The sequence below is a fragment of the Coloeus monedula genome (genome assembly GCF_965178545.1).
Source record: "Coloeus monedula genome assembly, chromosome: 1".
Classification (NCBI taxonomy): domain Eukaryota; kingdom Metazoa; phylum Chordata; class Aves; order Passeriformes; family Corvidae; genus Coloeus; species Coloeus monedula.
Genome location: NC_138781.1, coordinates 81,568,392 through 81,589,165, shown reverse-complemented (window position 1 = coordinate 81,589,165; position 20,774 = coordinate 81,568,392). Strand labels below are relative to the sequence as shown.

The following is a 20,774-nucleotide window of genomic DNA, read 5'->3' as shown; positions in this document are numbered from 1 at the left end:
TCTTGTTTGCATGCTCCACATGCACTGCAGTTCCTACAATCCCATCTCCAGCAGCATTCACATTGAACGCACTGATATACTATAATGTCACGGACACATGAAAATTTAAACATAAGATTTTGGCATTTAAATTTTTTGCTGAATGATATGGAGAATTTTGGAAGGATGATTGGGTGCAAAACTCTGCAGTGAATAGAGAGTTTTATAAACATATATTAAACATATATTATATTTTCTAACACAAAGAAATCCAAAACTAAAACTGCTTGTTTTAGAATTAAGGTAGGCAATGTGGAGTTTTCATTAAAGTAAATAGGGCCATCTGTGTTTCAGCCTTTCCTAAACACATCCAAAGGCTCCATGGGCAGGCAGAAAATGAGTTTTCAGTTTAAAAATTACTTTCCCCTTTGCACCAAAATATCCACATTTAGTTCTGTGAGGACAGGTGTACACCTATTTATATACACAGAGCATGTACAATCTTAGTCAAGCTGAGAAAGACAGCTTAGAAATACAAATATTTTAGAATACTTCAGTCATATTTTGAGTTTTCTTTTAAATGGGGAATTAAGACATTTTTCACATTTCTACATAAATTTCCAGTATAAAGAAGAAAGCTTCCAGCAGTCATCTTAAAGCACATGATATGGCTGTGATAACATCTTTGCAGAAAGACACCAAGGACACATTCAGTAAAGCATGAGTTTGCCTGCCATTTATTTCCTCTCTGGAAGTGGTGCTTTCAGTATCATGCTGTTATTCAAATTAGCATGTGAAGGCAATAGTTGCTTGCAAAATTCTGAAAATGCTCAAGGACAAGGGAAGCCTTGTGAAAGCATAATTTAATTAATGATAAAAATCCAGAAAGTGGTTTAATAGCCCACAGTTGGGATTAGTACACCTAGTTACAGATTAATTCCACTTATATCTTACAGCAGTAAGGTTGTTGCTTTACCTCTGTCTGTGTAGTTTTACTTCTTACACTACATGCACCTTGTGCTTTGTTTTGTGAATTTTAAATTTTTTTTCCTTCTCATATAAATAATTATTTTTCAAGTTTCATATGATCTTAAAACTTGTCCCAGGGAAAAAATGAAGGCCTGTGAAATAGAAACAAAATACTATTTGATATTAAATCAGCAAATTTCTTTCTAGTGGATATGAATTTTTCCCACTTACTCCTGACCAGTAGTAAGCACAGCATACTGTATATGAATACTCAAACAAAAGATTTTTCATCTGGCTTTCAATGTCAGTTCCAGTATCTATTTAGTAAGCAATGCAAGATTTTTTTCAGACTATCTGGTCATGAAAAGTACCGATTCTGGACAATCCTTTCTAATAATAATAACAACAAGAACAATAAAAATATTATTCTTTATGGTAGAGGAACAAATGTTTTCACAGCTGTGCTCCCCTGGTGCACGTAAAGGGAGGAGAGAAGTGATATTTCAAAACCTTAGCTGGTGAGGTATCTGGACTAGATTATCAGAAATACTACCTACTAAACAAATATTCAAAAGAACTTTTTTCGGACACTAGTATATGGGAGTTCTCCAAGGAGTCTCTTCATGGGAGAGGTACCTGTCTGTGCAAAAGACACTTTGTCTCAGGGGCTCCAGGAAAAATCAGATGGGCCCTGGAATGTCCAGCATGAATCCACACCAGGGAATCTTGGGATGTGTTTTGATGTCCTAATAATAACTATACACTTTAAAATCATGCTAAAATAGATAAGCGTTTCCATGTGATTACGTCTGGATATGATTTCATTTTAGTTTGCAATGATTCTACTTATTCCCCTCAAACATCCCCGACTTGATCATGTAGTTTCAGTAGTTAATATACAAGTAACTCTGGCTTATGGACAATTGCCTCAGACAAAACAAATAAAAAACCAGACCAAACCAAAATTACAAAAAAAAAAAAAAAAAAAAAAAAAAAACAAAAGAAGCAAAAAAACACCAAACAAAACCCCCAAAATAAAACAAAAAACCAGAAAAAACCCAACAAAACCCCACCCCCCAAAAAAGCTCCCCTCATACACACACTAAAAAATGAAAACATGAGAGAAAATGAGTGAACAAATGAATAAAGAAATGAACAAGATGATGCAAAAGTGTACTGATTAAATGAGACAGAGTAGAAAAAAGTCTGTTAGAAAAGGTTTAGTCATAGCTGGTGCCATAGCAGGCTATCATTATGGAACGAATGATCTTTTGATGTTTCTTGCTGACCTAAAATTCTGTGGCTTTCTAATTTTTAGAAAGCATTTTGTCTATTTCATGTATAAATCATCTCCTTTTAATCTGTTATCCTTCCTTGATTACGGAAAGGTAAAGGTTCAATTCTATGAATAAATTAGACTCTAACTTTTAAAGGTAGCATTTATAAAGGGTAGAAAAAGGGTCTAATTTTTTCAGGAAATCATTATTTCTTTACACATCAGCAGCACTTAATTTATCTTGCAGACAGGAATGCTGAATTACTACCAGAACACATTTTCTTGAACCAAACAAAATCTGAAAAAAAACCCAAGCACTGTAAGACAGGTTGTTTCTAGTTCAAATTTCTAAAGAGGTGTAAGGCTTGACAAATAACAGATTTATTCATTTTCTTATATTTCTTAAAATAGCTATTTATGTTTATGTTTAGGGTTAGTTCCATATGATAAGGGGCTTACATACAAAAATAATGTGTGATCATACCACTAACATTAGCGTTAGAGCATTTATCATGTGTTAATTACTTGCCCTTCTTAACCATATATATGTATACACCTAACAGGGCAATACTCTGCTGTACTCTGCACACACACTTTAAGCACAATACAAGGTCATTAAAAGAAATTCATCACATCTGGAAAAAAAACCCCAGAAGACTTTTACTGAGGTGATGCTTAATTATGGAGGAACTTTTAAATAAAATTGCGTATTTTCAACTCATAGAGTTACATACTTATTTGTTATATGTGTACTTTTATCTCCTGCCCATCATTTCAACAAACAGGTGAGACTTCCCTAAGTGCTTGGTGATCCTCCCATTTAGAGGAGTTCCATATTTTCTCATTTTTAAGCAAATCATGACAAAAGCTTCTTTGGCTTTGCAGCTACAAGGCAGGATAGAAAGTAAAAAATCAAAAGCTCTTGGACATTTTTACACTGATAGATACTCTAAACCCAGTATTTTATATTCTTTTAACTTTTTGTAAAAAGGCAATGTTAACACTGTGAAAGATAATGTCAGTCAGTAGGACTACTCACTAATAGATACTATTGAAAACGTAACAGTACTGACTTATTTAATTAACAATCCTTTCCATTGTTCTGGCAATCTGAAGATCTCAGAGAGGTGACAGCATAATTTAAATTAGGATCATTCATTACGGTTCATAGTTGCAGTAGATAACTTAATGGTAAATAAATGGTGAAGCCAAAACTGATTTGAAGCCTTACTCTCCTTTCACAGTCCTCATGCTTCCAGTTCAGGCTGTTAGCTCCATCTCATCAAGTTCTTTTGCACATAATTTTTCCTTGTTCTTTCTACTTGTCTTGTGTAATGACTCACTATTGATCAATGTGGTGTTATTCTGGCTGCCCTGAGCTATGAGAGAATGCACTTCCTGCACCTCTTCTCATGGCAGCCTGAGACTTAAGAGTCTGCTGAGAGACTTAGCAGTACCCTCTAGCAGTGCTCTCAGGTTTTCCACCTCCTCCCTTCACTGCCACCCTGCACCCAGAATACTATCTAAATCCTCAAAGCAGAGGAAAATAAAAAAAAATAATAGGCAGTTTAACTTATTTCAACATGATGAGCACTGGTGAAAACAAAAGATGAAATAATAATAGTAAGCAGCCAAAGTTTAAAGACATGAATGCACAAAATAAAGTATCTCTACAAAAGATAATATTCAGATCCAAGATAAAAAGTGTCATGTCAGAATCTGACCCATAAAAATATTCCTGACACCTTTAATAGAATGGGAAACAAAAAGGAACAGTGACGTTTATACAGAATATAAATCTGGCCTTCGTGTTACACATTTCTATTTAGTTTAAGCAGGAAAAGAAAAACTCTCATCCTAAAATACACATCTAATTTTCCAGTCATATAGTTAAATTCAGAGTTGAACTGTGGCTTATTTCTCCTCTCTTATGTAGAGTTTCATAAATATGTACGAACAAATGTCTTTAGTTCTCAATTTCCCTCCTTGTCAGGAAACTAAGTTCACTATTAAAGGCCATAAATCAAGACATTTGCAACTCACCTAATCATCAAACATGTTGGTTAATTAATTAATCAAGTGGTATTTGTTGTATGTCTCACATGCACAATTAATCCAGCCACATAGCTTCTCAGTGTGTGCTCTGCTGGGCATCCCACCTCTGCAGGATGGGTAAGAATTGTTCCTCTACACTCTTTGAAACTCAGTGTATGAATAATACAGATTCTTTTATCTATTACCTCATCCAGAATCCTGCAACTGCCACATAACAAAGACCTATCAAACAAAAGTCAATTCCAAATTTAGCTTCTGACTGTCAGCTGAATGTTAACAAAAACCATAAAGCATTGCTTCAATGCTTAGGAAATTTTCTGAAGTTAGTCAGGGTTCTGCAAAATTCTCAGAAAGAAATACTGATTATGATGAAGTCCAAAACTTTAATATTTTAATTTCATTTTTCAGGACTTTAATATCTCAGATTTACAATTCTTTTGTTTTAACTTGAAAAGAAACAAGGAAAAAAAAAATCTTAGTGATCTGCAGATATGGCAACTTCACAGGAATTACAAAAATTGTTCTCCACAGACATTAAATACGAGCCATCCATTTTATTCTCATGGATAAGCATTTTAATTTGTTTGAAAACTCAGACATCTCATATAACTAATATAAAGCCTAAAAACATCTGTGTTTCTACAAGAGGGACAGAGCTTAAAACACTGACCCGAAACAGAAGGCTTTCAAAAAAGTGATGAAATATCTTGACCAAACAACTTCACTGTAATTTTATGCCTGAAATCTGGTTGATTTGAGATTAATCTCTACAGACACTGCATAGTGGGCACTTGGGTCTTTCTACACTTGCACTTTGTCTTGTTTCTGTAAGTTGTGTTCTGTATTTCCCATGCACTTCAGCTCCATACATGATATTATTCAGTAACTAACAGGACAGAAACCAATTTCTACATGTCACCTTATAAGCACATATGCTTCCTTAAAACATCTTCCTATACAAAGCTAATTCATGTTTTCCCCTCTTGGAGAGCTTCACACACTAAATTTGTAAAGGATTTCTGCCAGAATGTCTTCAGAGGGCGCATGAAATAGCAGCTAGGATGGAGATTTCAACAAACAATTACATTTCCCTACAGATGTGGATCCACAATTACAATTCCCTACAGATGTGGCAAAATCATAAAATGGAGAGAAAAAAACCCCAATGATTTTCCATTTACATCTGCTGAGAACCAGTCCATGAAATTCAGATTATAGTCACATTAGTGTGGTTTGCTAGAGTTTTTCAGAATCTAAGTCTAACCTCATAAACTTCTATAATATGCTAATGTTACATTAGATGTTATTAATTATCATAGGAGATGCTACACCTACTCGCTAGAAAGCGCAGATCTCCAATACTTATGTTCTGTTAGCAAGACAATAGAGATACAGATTTCTCTCTGCACAAAATCTGCACATAGAAGAAGAAAACAAGGAAATGGGAGGTGCAGAGCTCCCTTTTACACTGCATGACTGCTGGTTAATTATAGGCTTCAGTGGAGTGATGAACACTTCAGGGTAAAAGTCTGCTTGTTAAAGTGCCTTGTTTTATGTTCTTGGTTTATGCCTTCAAACATATTTGAGTAGATACTGGTAGCAAGTCTGCATCTGTCTGATGTAAAATGCATTTGTGTGTTGTAGTGACAAAATCCAGGAAAACTGACTGCCACTCCATGTGTACACATTTTTAATGGTTTTTTTTAAATTAATATATTCTGGAATGGGGAAAAGGGGCTTCTTGATATATGCTGAACTAATCTTAAAATTAAGATTCAGAAACATGCTGTGAAGGTGAATTAATTGATCTTTGAGAATCTTTGGACACTAGACTGTAGGCAATACAAACCAAAATTCACATTTTTCCTGGCTTGCTCCCCATTAGCAGTTCACGTAGCTGTAATATATTAATGTAATATACAGTCATGAAACATACATTATCTTCCTATTTAGTATTTTTCAGAATGGAAAAGGTTTGAAGAAAGGTGCATTGAATAGCTTTCATTCAGATTCTAGTGCCCACATACATAATGCTCACATGTTTACATGGTCTTTCATAAAATGCCAATGGAGCTGAGGTAGTGTGAAGATTGAATCCTCTTTTAGCCTCCAAAGGATCCACAAGAAGTTAGAACAAGGTGATCTTTTAGAGTCACAGGTAGAACAACACAAACAAATATTAGAAGAAGGAAATGCAGTCACAGATCACTGGAAAGTGGAAACTTCAATGCGAAAAATTTCAGTAGGTGAATGGAATCCAGCTGAAGAGTGAAGACTGAGGAGAAAGCATTTCTGCAGATTATGAACAGATTATAAAAAGTTTGCCTCCACTTCCTTAATATTACTGATGAAGGGGGAGGGACACAGGTATTAGAAAGCAAAGTAACTGGCAACAATTCAACAGAGGGGAATACCATGAGAAGTTAGGAGCATTTAAATGAAGTTTATTCAAGGTAAAACAGAAGGGCTGACAAACTGGAACACTCACAGAGAAGATTCTTTTTCTGCACTTGGTATTCAAGAGACTGAAACACTGCAGATAGTTTTTTTGGAATAAGAGTATTGTCATTTAGATGTATTCAATTTAATAAACCAATATTGCACCTACAGATATATTTCCATTGATGAAGGCAGCTCCTGAACACCAGTGAGTTTTAAATTCTCAGGCTTATTTTTTCTTTTTGTGGAGAGGGAGGGGAGCCATGGGAAGGATACTGATTATAGACACAGAAATGGTTCTATTGATTTTCAAGAAACTTTAAGTTAATTTACTACTCAGTATTTACTGGGCCAGAAGGGAAACTTCTACATTCTCTCTAGGATGCCTGTGTGGTTTGATACTTGTATCACATTTCTACCTAGGGCTTGTTTAATCTTGCTTTACTACAAACAGCTGACAGAGAAAAACTTTTCTACTTAACGATATGTCTTTTTTTGTGAAAAAATAAGAAACATTACTCTAACCATCTGATTTCCACTCCAGTACATTTGTATATGCTGCCTAATTAGGTGATATGCATTCCTTCTGCACCTGGAATGAGGCAACCTTGGATGTTCAAACAGACTGGAGAATGAGATGCTGGAAAGCAGCACCACAGAAAGGCACCTGGTGGTCCTGATCAATGGCAAGTTGAACATGAGTCAGCAGTGCCCTGGCAGCCAGGAGGGCCAGCCCTGTCCTGGGGGGCATCAGGCACAGCATCGCCAGCCGGGCAAGGGAGGGGATTGTCCCACTCTGCTCTGCACTGGGGCAGCCTCACCTCGAGTGCTGGGGGCAGCTTTGGGTACTGCAATGTAAGAAAGGCATTAAACTCTTGGGGAGAATCCAAAGGAGGTTACAAAGATATTGAAAGGGCTTGAGGGGAAGCCGTATGAGGAGCAGCTGAGGTCACTGGGTCTGTTCAGCCTGGAGAAGACTGAGGGGAGACCTCATTGCAGTCTGCAACTTCCTCATGAGGGGAAGAGGAGGGGAAGGCACTGATCTCTTCTCTGTGGTGACCAGCGGCAGGACCTGAGAGAACGGCCTGAAATTGTGTCAGGGGAGGTTTAGGTTGGATATTAGGAAAGGGTTCCTCACCCAGAGGGTGGTTGGGCATTGGAACAGGCTCCCCAGGGCAGTGGTCACAGCCCCAAGCCTGACAGAGTTCAAGAAGTGTTTGGACAATGCTCTCAGGCACATGGTGTGGCTCTTGCGGTGTTCCTGTGCACAGCCAGGAGCTAGACTCAATGATCCTTGTGGATCCCTCCCAGCTCAGCATATTCTGCGATTCTGTGATTTTATTAACCACTGTAATAATTATCAATATCCCTATTGAAGTTAGGGAAGTATACATGAGGGATACAGAGGTGTCACTTTAATAAAAACTATCATTTTCTGCAGTTGATTCACCAAGAGAAAATAATACATCATAGATGAAAGACAGTATAGTCCAAGGTAAAAGTTAATAGCTCTATAAGAGAAAGTGGCACAACTAAGAGCAATTAAAGAATTTTCACCTAGGAGTGCTTTTATTTTGAACAAGTGTATGGAAGGGAGTGAACTCTGTGTGTCACTTGTTAAGGGTTCATACACAAAGGCTTCTCAGTGGGACCTGATTTTCTGACAGTACCTGATATCTATACCCTAAAGTCAAAACTGGAAAGAAACAAATCTAGCAAGATAATGATATAATTTAATTCCTAAACAGTGCACTAAACTGGAGCCACTATCACTAACCACTTATGAGATAGAAAGGTTTTTTTTGGTTTGGGTTGGATATTTTGTCCCCACAACCAGCACTCAAGAAATACTACCATATTCTGAGTATATTTCAGCTTTTACCTTGAAAATACTTTTGTATTTTACATGATCCTTATGATTAATGATTTAAATAAAAAAAAAACTTTGAATGAGTAAATTATCAGTTTTCTTTAGGTATGAAAACTCTTCCTTTTGCTTGGAAAGAATCATGTCACTATGTTTTCATGCAATATAGATAGAAAATGGAGAAATTATTTCGTCCAAATAAAATGTAAAACAAGACCTGCTAATGCTCTTATAGACATGTAGAGGAAAGGTTTTCTAATAAGGGAGTATGGACTGGAAATTCTGAATTCATCACTGATATTCTCTGACATAATCAATCTTGCAATAATTTTTAGTCTCACAAAAAACCCTTGTGACATAGGTGTGTGATAGGCAAAAGTAATTTTTGTTAACATTTATCTGAGCTATCTATATTTGTGGACATACAGCTCTGGCTTCTTGAATGTATGGCCTTTCTGTCCATGTGACATAGTTTTTACCTGCTGAATTACCTCATTTCATTATTGAGAGACTAATTAGGAACATTGATGTAGCATTAAATATCAAAGAGTGCTATACTAAGCAGTTTCACCAATTTCACAGATGAAAACCAGCATTGTTTTCTTTATTTTTCGGTTGTCAACCTTCCTTTTTTTGGTTGGTCATTTTTGTTTGGTTTGGGATTTTTATGGTTTTGGGGCTTTTTTTTATGACTTCTACTGCTCATAGGAGGAAAGGGAAAGAAAGTGAAAAACCACTCCTGGTTCGTATTACTTAAAACTGTCTAGGCCATTACCTAACTCACATTTTTTATTTTTTGTTCAGTCAGAAGAGTCCTCATCTACTCTGGTGTTTGTCATACTACTTCCAAAGCCATCCTTTCCCATTAAAAAATCCTGTACGCAGAAAGACAACAGCTATAAAAGAATATTAAAATTCCAGAACTGAAGTTGTTAATTGAAAATGTGGAGTTTATCAAATAATGTGGCTAATAATCCAATTAGTCACTTCTCATATAGAGACTGTTCTATATGTTGCATCAGCCTGGTAGTTCTTCTCTGAAATATTTATTTTGCAACACTGGGGAAAGAGAGAAGAAAATAAAAACCATACTTTGCATTTGAGATACAGGTGCACTGTGGTTTTACAGAGTTACTGGTGGTTTTATACTCTCTTCCCAATGATTTCTAACATTCAGTTTGTTCATTGGATTGTTTCTAAGCACTTAGCTGATGGAGTTTTATCTTAGCGCTCGTAGAACCTCACAGTCCTTTTAATGACTGGTAACTGTCTACACAGTTAGAACTACTCAGTTGCTGCTCTTATGCCTCATTCTATCTATCTGTACTGAATTTCAGTCAGTCTTGGAATATCTTTCTGCTGGACTTCATTACAGTTGGTCTTTCCCTCTTTCTTCTTACCATCATCTTCATATAATTAGTGAAACTTGTCACCTAGTTATTCACACTGCTTCCCACAAATAGTTTAAATTGCTTTTTCCTACATGCAAGTTTTGGGGATCATTTGAGGTTGTTTTTTGCTTGTTTACTGTATTGCTATAACTGCACACTTTGGTCCTCAGACACCAAAGTAGTTTTAGATATTTATATACCAAAGTTATTTGGTTAGGTATTTCTTCCTGGATTACAGCAACAGGTATGTGTGATAATTACTGTTCATTTATCGATTTGTTTCATAGTCTCTCCCACAGTGCCTCAGTTTGAGACTTCATCTTTGATGCATTCTTCATAAAATGACTGTTTAAGGTCTCCCACAGTAAAGAGATTAAAAAGCATCCTTGTAGCTTTCCTGCAACAGTCTTGTTTTGTTCTCTTTACACATTTTATGCTCCAGAAGTGCATTTTCTCACAGCAGCCTCTGGTAGGCTTCCACATCCTCATGTGTCTGAAGAAGTATTTTTTATTGCCAGTTTTTCTTCAAACTTGCTTTAATGGGTTATTTTGCTTCACAATTAATATGTAAGATTTCTCAGTCCTTTCTATTCCTCTAATTTTGGATACAGACTTTTTTTAAAGACTACCTTTATTTGCCCTTACTGCTGTATCTTTTGGTCATTCCTACTTCCTTTAGCCCTTCACGTCTTTCTGTCAGGTATTTTGCATTTGCTTCAGGCGTTACTTAAGTTTAGCTTTAGTTCCTCTTTTGGAGATTTGATGACTAGATAACTTATGAGGCAGCATTTTTTTATACTTAGAGACTTTTCATATTAGGGTTCAAGCTCAATGTAGAATTCAACCTGCGTTCCAGGGAGTAAGTGAAGTCTCCCATCATTACTGCAATTTTCATGTCTAAGAATCTATCTGAACATGCTCAACACATCATCATCAACTTTGTTATTTCAGTCACCAAGATAATGATGACATTCTGTAGTTTTAATATTACATCTGAAACATCCATACAGATGTTAGATGCTCTTCGATTTTTTGAAAATTATGTTGCCATGATTTCACTCAAGGTATTCAGATAGAAAGTATTCATATAACTAGAGTGTGAAAGCATTGCTTCTGTAATACTTCCAAATGAAAAATTATGCTTCTTTAGGCCACTATTGACTTTTACAATTAAGATTTATAATTAATACTAAGTAGTGAGATATGTGTATATATATAGCAATAAACACTTATTTCAAAGTAAAAACAGACTATGCATTTCAAAATGGATTATATTTATATTAGTTATAAACATTTCTATTTGCTTTGCAAACATATACAGAGACTCTTTCTTGAACAGGCTTCCTTAATGTAAAGCAGGGGGTTTGTTTGTTGGATAGCACCTCTTTTATCAGTATCACAAGAATGTCTCAAGTAAGCCCTTTGAATATTATGAAAAGATCTCTTCAGTAGAACTGTAATTATTAGTATGTCTTTCATATGAGACTTTAAAAAGCTGTCTTTTTTATACTGGTAGCTTAAGTATTAAGTATTATAATTCACAGGAAAACAATAAAATGAACACATTTTGGCAACAGCTAGGGTTATACATCTCTGACAACAAAACAGACAAGGACATGCAATGATCTCATGCCACACTAATTAATTATACACAAAGCCTGACTTAAATACAAAGTGTAGATTTATCAATACAAACTATTAAATCTGATGACTGGAATTTTTGTTTGTTTGTAATCTGATGGATAATTTTACAATATTGTAAGAGAAAAAATGAAGACTTGATACAAATGTTTAAACATAGGACAGCAACACCACTGTTCTTCATTAAGAGAGCTAGAAAAAGCTCTTCTGGTGAGTTTATTCCCAAGCCCTTTAATAATAAGTTTTTGCAGAGAGACATTTTTTGCAACAGTTCTATCTCCTGTCTTGAATATCTCCATACAGGCAAACTGTTTTTAGAAAACCTCATCAAAATTCTGGAAGGAACAGACTTTTTAGCAAATGGACCCAAGATCACAGGAATGCAAAGATGACTTTAAAGTTATTCTGCTCTAATCTCAGTTGCAAAGATTTACCACTGCTTAGGTTCTTGACTGTAAACCATTGTGCACGATCCAAATGCAAATATCATCTCTGCACTTTCTTTCCAAACAAAGATGTTTGTGTTCTTTTCATTGTTATTAAAAGTATGCTTAAATTGCAGATTATAAACTTGTGGGAATAACTATTTAAATGAGAACTAACTGCTTGCCAAGATCCAACCAAAGCTAATACAGCTAGGCAGAAAAAAAAAGGCATTCTGAAATAGTGCTTTCATGGTTTTACAGTCTGGAGTTTTTCACTACAATAAGTAAAAACCCTAATTTATTTTAGAAATAAAATATTTACAAAGGCATTTCATCTCAGTATTCATCACCATGAATTAGTTTCATAGACTGTGTGTTATATGATTAGAAATGATAGAGAATTTTTAGATTCAAACCTTAGTTCTGCTTCACTTCTTATTGCCTCACACATTTTATTGCCCTTAAAAAGTGTGCATGTGTTCTAGAACACAAAAAAATACAATTAGGCATTAGACATCAATTTTGAGATTTGAAATATAACATGTAGCCAGTGTAACTTATAAGGCAAAGAGGCAATTGTGGAGAAGGCACCACATTCAAAATCAACAAATACGAGCAATTACCTTTACCCTACAAATAACCCTTTGTTACCTCCACTGAGTCTAGGAATATTGCAGTCTCATATTCACCTTCTTCTCAGATATTTTGAGATGAATTAATAAACTACTAGACCTGAAATTTCTATTCTGTTATAGCATCTTCACCTTAGAAAAGCAGGCCATAAAAGCATGTTCTGCATGGTTTCATTTGTCACATCTGTCTAGATGAAAGAAGACCTAATTATGATGTTCAATTTAGTTCACCTTTTTAAACTTCTGTAGCTTTTTATACAGTAAATGAAATTATTTAGCCTACAGTTTCAATCATTGAACAGAAGTGTTCCTGTCAGTGTTTAAACAAGCAAAGTCCAGATAACATTTCATTTTACAAATCATCTTGAATGGGTTGATAAACTATATTTAATAGCAAAATGATGTAGCAGAATCGTTTAAAAGACAACAAGGCACGTGGGTGTTGAAAGTTGCACAAACAATGAACATGAATGAGCACCTCTCTTAAAATAAGGTCAAGAAGATACTTGAAAAGTAACTGATGTGCTAATTCACACTTGAGTTTATCAGCATCTCTTCAGCTTCATTACCTATTGATTTACAATTAGCTGGTAAATATCCTTAAAAAACAAAGTTACTAAGTTCACCCTTAATATAAAAATATGCAGAATTATCTTTGTTTCCTTGTTGCTGCACCTGATGCACGTAATTGGTTTAACACCTATTTTTTATGGGTTGTTTTTGGTTTTGTTTTTCTGTTTGTTTTTTTTTTTTAACAGACACCAATTATATGGCCATTTTACATAGTTTTGATATAAAGACTGTCAGAGGCTAAAAGGCTATGCATTCAGAGAGGATGGCATCAGCTAAAGATGCAATTACAGAGCAGGCATGTTGTACCACACCAGCTTTGTGGTGGGTCAGTCTCGGCTGGCTTCTGAACACCCACCCAGCTGCCTCTCTCAGTCTTCTTTCTTAAAATCATTCAGGAGAAAACGAGCTGAAGAAAAGTTCATAGGCTGGGATAAAACAGAGAGATCACTGACTAATTACTATGATACATTTAACAGGAAGAAATTGAATTCAATTTCTTGGCAATTAAAATAGAGTTCGATGTTGAGGAAAAAAGTCCAAAAAATTAAAACAATTTCCCCCCCATCTGACTTATTCCCAAGTTCACCTTCAGTCCTGACTGGTCTCTCTCTTCTCCCGAAGGGGCACAGGCAGATGGGGAATGGGGGTCTGCGGTCAGCCCATGGCAGCTCCTCTCTCCTCTCTCCCTGGCCCAGGGCCATCCCTGCCGGGTCTCTCCCGCCTCCGTCCCTGCTCCCAAACCAAACCGCTCATGACCAAAATGAGAAAAATAAATAAATAAATAAATAAATAAATAAACGAGGGGCCAGGGCTAGGTAGGAACAAGATGTATTTCCTCCCAAAAAATTACTGCTGAACCATTTAAGAGAGAAATGGCAGTTCCACTTTAAAGATGTTGGTTTCATCAATGTCGTTTTTCAGTGTTAAAAAAAATGTAAAAGTCACGGAACTTGGCTGCTGGTGTGTCAAATTCATTAAAGGATAAGAGGTAAAATATATATTTAAAAAAATAGAAAAAAAGAAAGAACTCAAGTCTTGTTCAGAGTTCTTCAGTCCATATTAACTTCAGGGTAGATTAGATCACCTTGACAAAATTATTTTGAACCATTAATTTAAATAACAGTCTCCACATAGAGAACTGATGTTTTGCAATATAGAGCTGACAGACTCTATAAAGCTTCCTTACAAAAAGAGTTATTATTTTGACATATTAGGTTTAATGTAGCTGCTTTGACATAAAAGAGCCAGTTTCTTCTTGCTGCAATTTCACGTTAACTTAAGTTAAACAAGGTAGACACTTTATCCTGTGTCTTTGGACTAGGACTGAACTTCAATATGTTCATGCTTTTCTGTTTCTTTGGTTGGTCTGTCAAGTCAAAATGCCCCTGTCAGTGCTATACTTCAGGAAACCTCAGATATAGCTGGACACACTGGAAAGAAGTCAGACTAATCAGGCTGATGAAAGGTCTCTCTTCCCTTGAATCTGATTTTCCCCCAAATAACCTTTGAATATTTAGAGATTCCACTTAAAACCCAAAACCAAAAGTGTAAAGGTCCACAGCATTTTATGAGTTGTAGAATTCAAGTAGTGTGCCCTCAACATTTTAATGTGAAACCAAGTTGAATGAATGTAGGAGGCAGCAAAGTTTTCTGTGCAAAGAAAACTCAGGATAAAACAAGTAGGCATTTTTTATTTTGGGAAGCTTCTGGGCTGGCAACAACAGTGAGTTATCTTTTTGGAAAAATTACCATAGAAAATGAGATGGCTAACATGATAGAAGACCATATAATGTTGTACTCTACTGATGTCAGGTTTATTCTTCATGTTGTTATTGCTTCTACATTTTCCCTAGGTATAGAAGAAATATTATTTTATATAAATACACTATTTGTTAAACTAGCAACCTAAAAGATAGAAAGTGAGATGCATGTTATTTGAGAAGTTGCTTTTGTTGTTGATGCCACTTGTTTTCCTTCTTACAGAGGCATGAAAATGGCTAACAAATTCTGTGCAAAATATTTAGACTATGTCATCTACACGTTCCTTTTAATTTTCTCTATTATAAAATACAACCCCTTTTTTATCAAAATAAATTTTTTAACTATTTGCTTGCATTAAAAATGCTGAAATACCTGATATACTTTATTTTATGTAAACCTCTATAACGGAATAAAAGTGTTGTAATTGTTAAACTCTACTTTTGTTTCTTCCTTGGCACTTATTCTAAAACATGTATAATGTCCCCTTGCTGTCATTAAATCAGAGATGGAAAATTCTCTTGATATGATCAGGGAAGATTAGATTCACTATCTTGTATTAGAACTAACTTATTGCAATGATATGTCACATATTATTTTGAAAAAATAATTTCAAATAACAAGTCTGTTATGCTATATTTATGTTTTCAAGAATAAAATGATAAATTAAAAGAATTACTATCTTGTAAATCCAATACAACACCTGGGATTACCTTCCTAAACTAACTCTAATTTCAAGTACAATCATTTCAAGACATAAGAAAGGTTGTTATTTTCTTCTTCCCTTTCCTGTATTCACACTCATTTCCAGCTGCTCCATACTTCCTTATCTTCTACATCAACATAATTCTGAAACTGTTTTTGCATTACAGGTAAAAATGTAAGAACTAAGTAAAGGGACACTCCCCAAATTAGGGAAGAAAAATGCAGGTGAAAACCAACACAGATCTGAATACTTGAACAGTCATTCCTATTTACTCTTCAGAGGACATCTGAAGTGGATTAAGAGGTATAGGTTTGGTATTTCAGAGATCCAAAGAGTCCACAGAGAAACTGTCAGTCTTGTGCATTATATTCCTCTGTTATTCAGTCAATAGCATGACTCACTGAGCCTCAAATCCACAGTGATCTTCCTTTATCACTGCTTATTTACTTCTCTCTCTAAAGTAAAAAACACGCTAAATGTGTAGTTATGACTTGCTTCCAGTGCAATTGATTTTTAGAAATATCCTTTTAAGAAGGAGCAGACCCTCTGGAGACAGAGGTGTGAAGGTTCAAAATGAATAATGTTATGGACTGAAACATGTAGTCTGTTTCACTTTTTTCCTAAAATGCTTTATTTGCTATTTTTTCCAAAAGATGAGACATGAGTTATCTAACCTAAAAGCATGCAGAAAATGCAAGAGAAATGCAAATTATATCAGCCATAACAACTGAGAAATGTAAAATCTTGCAGTACTACAGCCCAATTTTTCTAGATTTCCTCAGGAAATCTTCATTCCTCTGAGCTGGTGCAGTAGGTGACCAATTCATCACCAGATCATAGTGCATTCACTAACCCTACCCCTTTCTGCACTCATGGCTGTTATTTCATTAGAATAGTTTACACCAGAAACACACAAAATACAGGAAGTCTCATGTAACTGAAAGCTTGGTCTGTGCATTCAAGTTACTTATCTGAGACAAAGATATTTAATCTTGTTTACTCAAATTGTTGCAGATTCTGCAGTGCAAACACACCCACACAGACACATACACACGTACATACTTGCACCTGCAGGTGAATAGTCTCTCTGAACTATCATTGCCAGATACCACTGATTATTCAGAAGTTTTCCAGAAACCCTCCCCAAATAATTGATAAATTTTGTAAAAGAAGTCACTGTGGTTTTAAATACTTTAAAGATACCTTTTTAAATACAAAACTATTTTTTTTAGTTCTTTCATCAGTGAAACACACCCTGAAACACTGAAGACTTACCCCAAGTGCAACAGCAGGGAACCAGTTCAATAATCCGAGAACCACAGATAATACTTAATATCTATAAAAGGATTATTTTTCATTTTTACCATAAGCCCATTTTTCCAGGACCTGTGTCTTGCCACGTTCCTAGAAAAACCTTGTGAGTATAGCTAATAGGGATTATTTTTAAGTCTTAATTAATGTTAAGATTTCAAGTCTCCAAATGACATTTTCTTAGAGAAAAGAAATAATGATTGAGGAATGGGGGCATGCTTGATGTTAAAATATAATGATAATTTGTTGTCCTAACATTGTCTGTATGATGATGGCAGTGAATTAATCCATCCTCTTGAGAGTCATTTCACAGTAAGAATAAGAAAGCTTACCTTTTTCATTGCAGGCCTACCCTATTCTTGTCCTCACTGTGCATTTCCATGACAATGACTGTGATCATCGTAGCAGTATTGTACATAATGACTCTGCTTTCTGTGATGTTACTCCCAAATTGGGTGTGAAAAATGTGAAAGGACAGATCTCAAATGGCAAAACTCTCACCAGTGAAGCAGAGTAGTCTACAGAATTAATAATTGACATAATTGACAGCATGCTGACACCAAACAGAAGCCTGGAATTAAAGGGCACTGACTTCCTTTATAACTGAGGGGCTTTGAATGAAAATTACTTGTCAAATTAAACACATGTAAAATGAGACTTTGATGAGGTGTGTACGATTAAATGCAACATTAGTAAAACATCTATTTTTCTAAAATGTCTATTTTTCATGTTTAATGGCCACTACTGATATTTTGCTAATTACTAATATTATGACAGTCTCGCCCAGGCTTTCCTGCTTTTTTTTAATTAAAAGTATATGCCTGAGCTAATATAATTGATCTTTTCTTCAAATCAGGTCATCAGAATCATCACAACAAATGGAAAATAGAGTACAGTTGCTTTTAAGTTCAACAAAGCTTTTGCAAAGATAAGCTTAGTAATGTTGTGAAGTACTCAGAGCAGAAAATCATGAGCACCAGAAGGAATTCTTTGAGGAAAAGGGGAGAAAAATTGGTAAGTGCAGAGGGAGAAATGTCCTCAAACAAGGCATGCAGTCACATTTTGACCATAAAGGATTGAAAGAAATTCTATTCATTGATCTCTGTATATGTGGCATTAATAGAGTGGTCAGAGGATGAAAGGAAATACATAATAGTATCATAAGAACATAAAATTGAAAGGGACCATGCTTTAGCTCACTGAATCCAGGCTTCTGTTCTGGCATGCAATCATGTCTATAAATGCTCTCATAAAGACATGTATGCTGTACCTTGAAACCTCTTCAGTTTTGTTTTCTCTCTTGTTAGTAGCCTCTTTCATAATCTGACTTATCCTTGTTTTCATTCTAAATTAACTAAATGTTAATTCTAAATTAACTCATAATCACCAAAACCTTATTTTTTCAAATAATACTGCAATCAACTTAAATAGCTTTTTTCATTGTGGTTTATTCTGAGGTGTATTTATAGAATATTATGTGCCCCCCTCTATAATTTGTGGGAATAATTAAACAAACATATTTTATTCTCCATTACTATCCCAGCCATAATGTTCAATTCTTTCTGTACAGCTTCACATATAAATCCACTTTACTTGGCCAAAACTAAGCAGAATAGCAAACTGTTTAACAATTTTTTCCACAATGGCTTCAGTGGCCTTTATCCCTGTTTTTTGTATCTCAGCTTTTGCAGCTTAGTATCATATTCACCTTCTTTAAGGCATGACATTAGATCTGGTAACCAGATCTTTCTCTTCCTCTGTCACTTACAACAAATCATTAGTGTATAATAGAAATTCACTACATTTTTCTGTATTTCTGAGGTTTACTCTTTATTTCTATCCAAATAATATTCATAATATCTAGCTCTTTCCCAACAATGTTTTGATTCTCTTGAATAGGTTTATATCAACAAGATTTTTGCAAAAATGTTTTTTCTATTCCAAACTCATTTATGAAAATGTTAATTGATGTAAAGTGGGTCTGAAGGTATATCTCCTCCTCCCCCAACCCATTTTAAAAGCTTCTCTTTCAGTGCAAACCACTACCTCCCTTTAGAAAGGTCCTTTCTCAGTTTACATTACCTGCACATATCTCAGTAATTTTTAGCATTCTGAAATACTTAGTATTTTACTAAGGTAGGCGTAACATAATATTTTTTTCAGGCTTTGTGTTAACAGTATCTTAAATACAGTTGTTCCACTTCCTATTTTTAGTTCGAAAGATACTGTTCAAATTTGGAAGCCCTCACTACCAGACATCTGTGATTTCAGAAGCTACTGGTTTCCTTGCATATCTTTCTACAATATAATTTTCAGAATTCCCAATTTCACAGGAAACTAAAATGAAATAATTCCTTTTCCATGCCCTCTTCCCCATTAATCATCTTTCTTTAGCCCTCATATTCTGTGTATTTCTGTTTTCATTAAGGAAATTAAGACTCATGTAGATTATCTAATAAAAAAATTCTATCATAATGCGGCAAGACAGTCTTCAGGGAGAGAAAAACTTCCTCTGTCATATATCATGGATTAAAGCTATATGGAGAGTTTTGTGTTATTTAATGCAAAGTTAAAACCCAAGCTCTACAGACAACATTACACATGATGAAACAGGCTTCAGCTGGCCAGGTTTCTGTTCAATTATATTAGTCTGAACTTTATATCTGAAGATCACTCCATATATCAAAACATAAATGCAGGGCTTGTTCTCCCAGACTTCTGAAGAACTCTAACAAGTAACACACCTTGTGCCTCCTTATATGAAAAAACCACAGAGGACTTCCTTTGGAAGGAGACCTTTTCCACCCTACACTCAGAGTGGAATGAACACCCTAAGGACCTTGCCTGCATTTGTAATATTCCCTGAAGCAGAACTGAATATAATTCTGAAATAGTCTGGAAAAGCCATTAGCAGTCACCTGGTGCATTTAGAGTTATGGAAACTAATGTAACAGGATCAACTGCACTCACTCGGTGTTTAGCTGACCTCAGAAGAAAAACTGTTTTACCACATTTTAGTATCTTTATTCTATATACTTTTATTTATCTTTTTTATAATAAACACAGTATACACAGGCAAGCAGCAAGTTCACTGTAAATACATGTAGCAATCCAAGAGGTGTCCTTTAAAAGACGAAACGCCATCTAGGAGGTAAATGGTTTCCCTCTTATCAATGCCACATTTCAGGGGATGAAGAAAAACAAACCAAAGCCAAAAGAAGACAGTGGCCTTACCTTTCCTACATATTGAGGATCTGGTCCCATGTGTTCTTCTAAAACAAAGAACTGATTCCACACCCATCCACGCTTTGGACGATGATGCACTTCTGTTTCACCTTCTATGTGTTTGGTTTGATTTCTAGTCACCTTGATGGAGCCATGGTGAGCAGCTCCATAACACCTCTGCACGAAACAGAGACAAACTAGGACTGGGCAGATACAAGATGTACTTGTAATTCTCATTGTAGGATAAGCTTCCTGTTCAAGGTCTTCTTCCTCTTGTCTTTTTCAGCTGTAATCCTTCAATAAATTCCTGGGAGAGAAGGTGAAGTCTGGTTCAGAAATACAGTCCAAATTGGGTTTTTCTGCTTGTTCATGGTTTAGCTGCCCATTTGGGAAAGCTCAAATTATATTTACATTATGAAAAGATGACTGGAAAAACTGATATTTCTTCTGAGGTCTTCACAATAGAGTTCCACAGCCGACCATTTTCTATCTAATAGGAAAAGAAAAGAAAGCCACTTACTCATCAC

The 20,774-nt window shown here is 35.3% G+C and overlaps 1 protein-coding gene across 1 annotated transcript in view; it reads right to left on the bottom strand.

The window, feature by feature from the left end:
• Positions 1-20,484, bottom strand: part of CDH18 (cadherin 18) — a gene marked incomplete at both ends in the record, with an annotated part of 166,875 nt that extends 146,391 nt beyond the window's left edge. The window contains one exon of the mRNA XM_082295385.1: positions 20,257-20,484. Coding sequence (XP_082151511.1) covers positions 20,257-20,484 — 228 coding nt within the window. The remainder of the gene's footprint in view (positions 1-20,256) is intronic.
• Between the last annotated feature and the right edge of the window lie 290 nt (positions 20,485-20,774).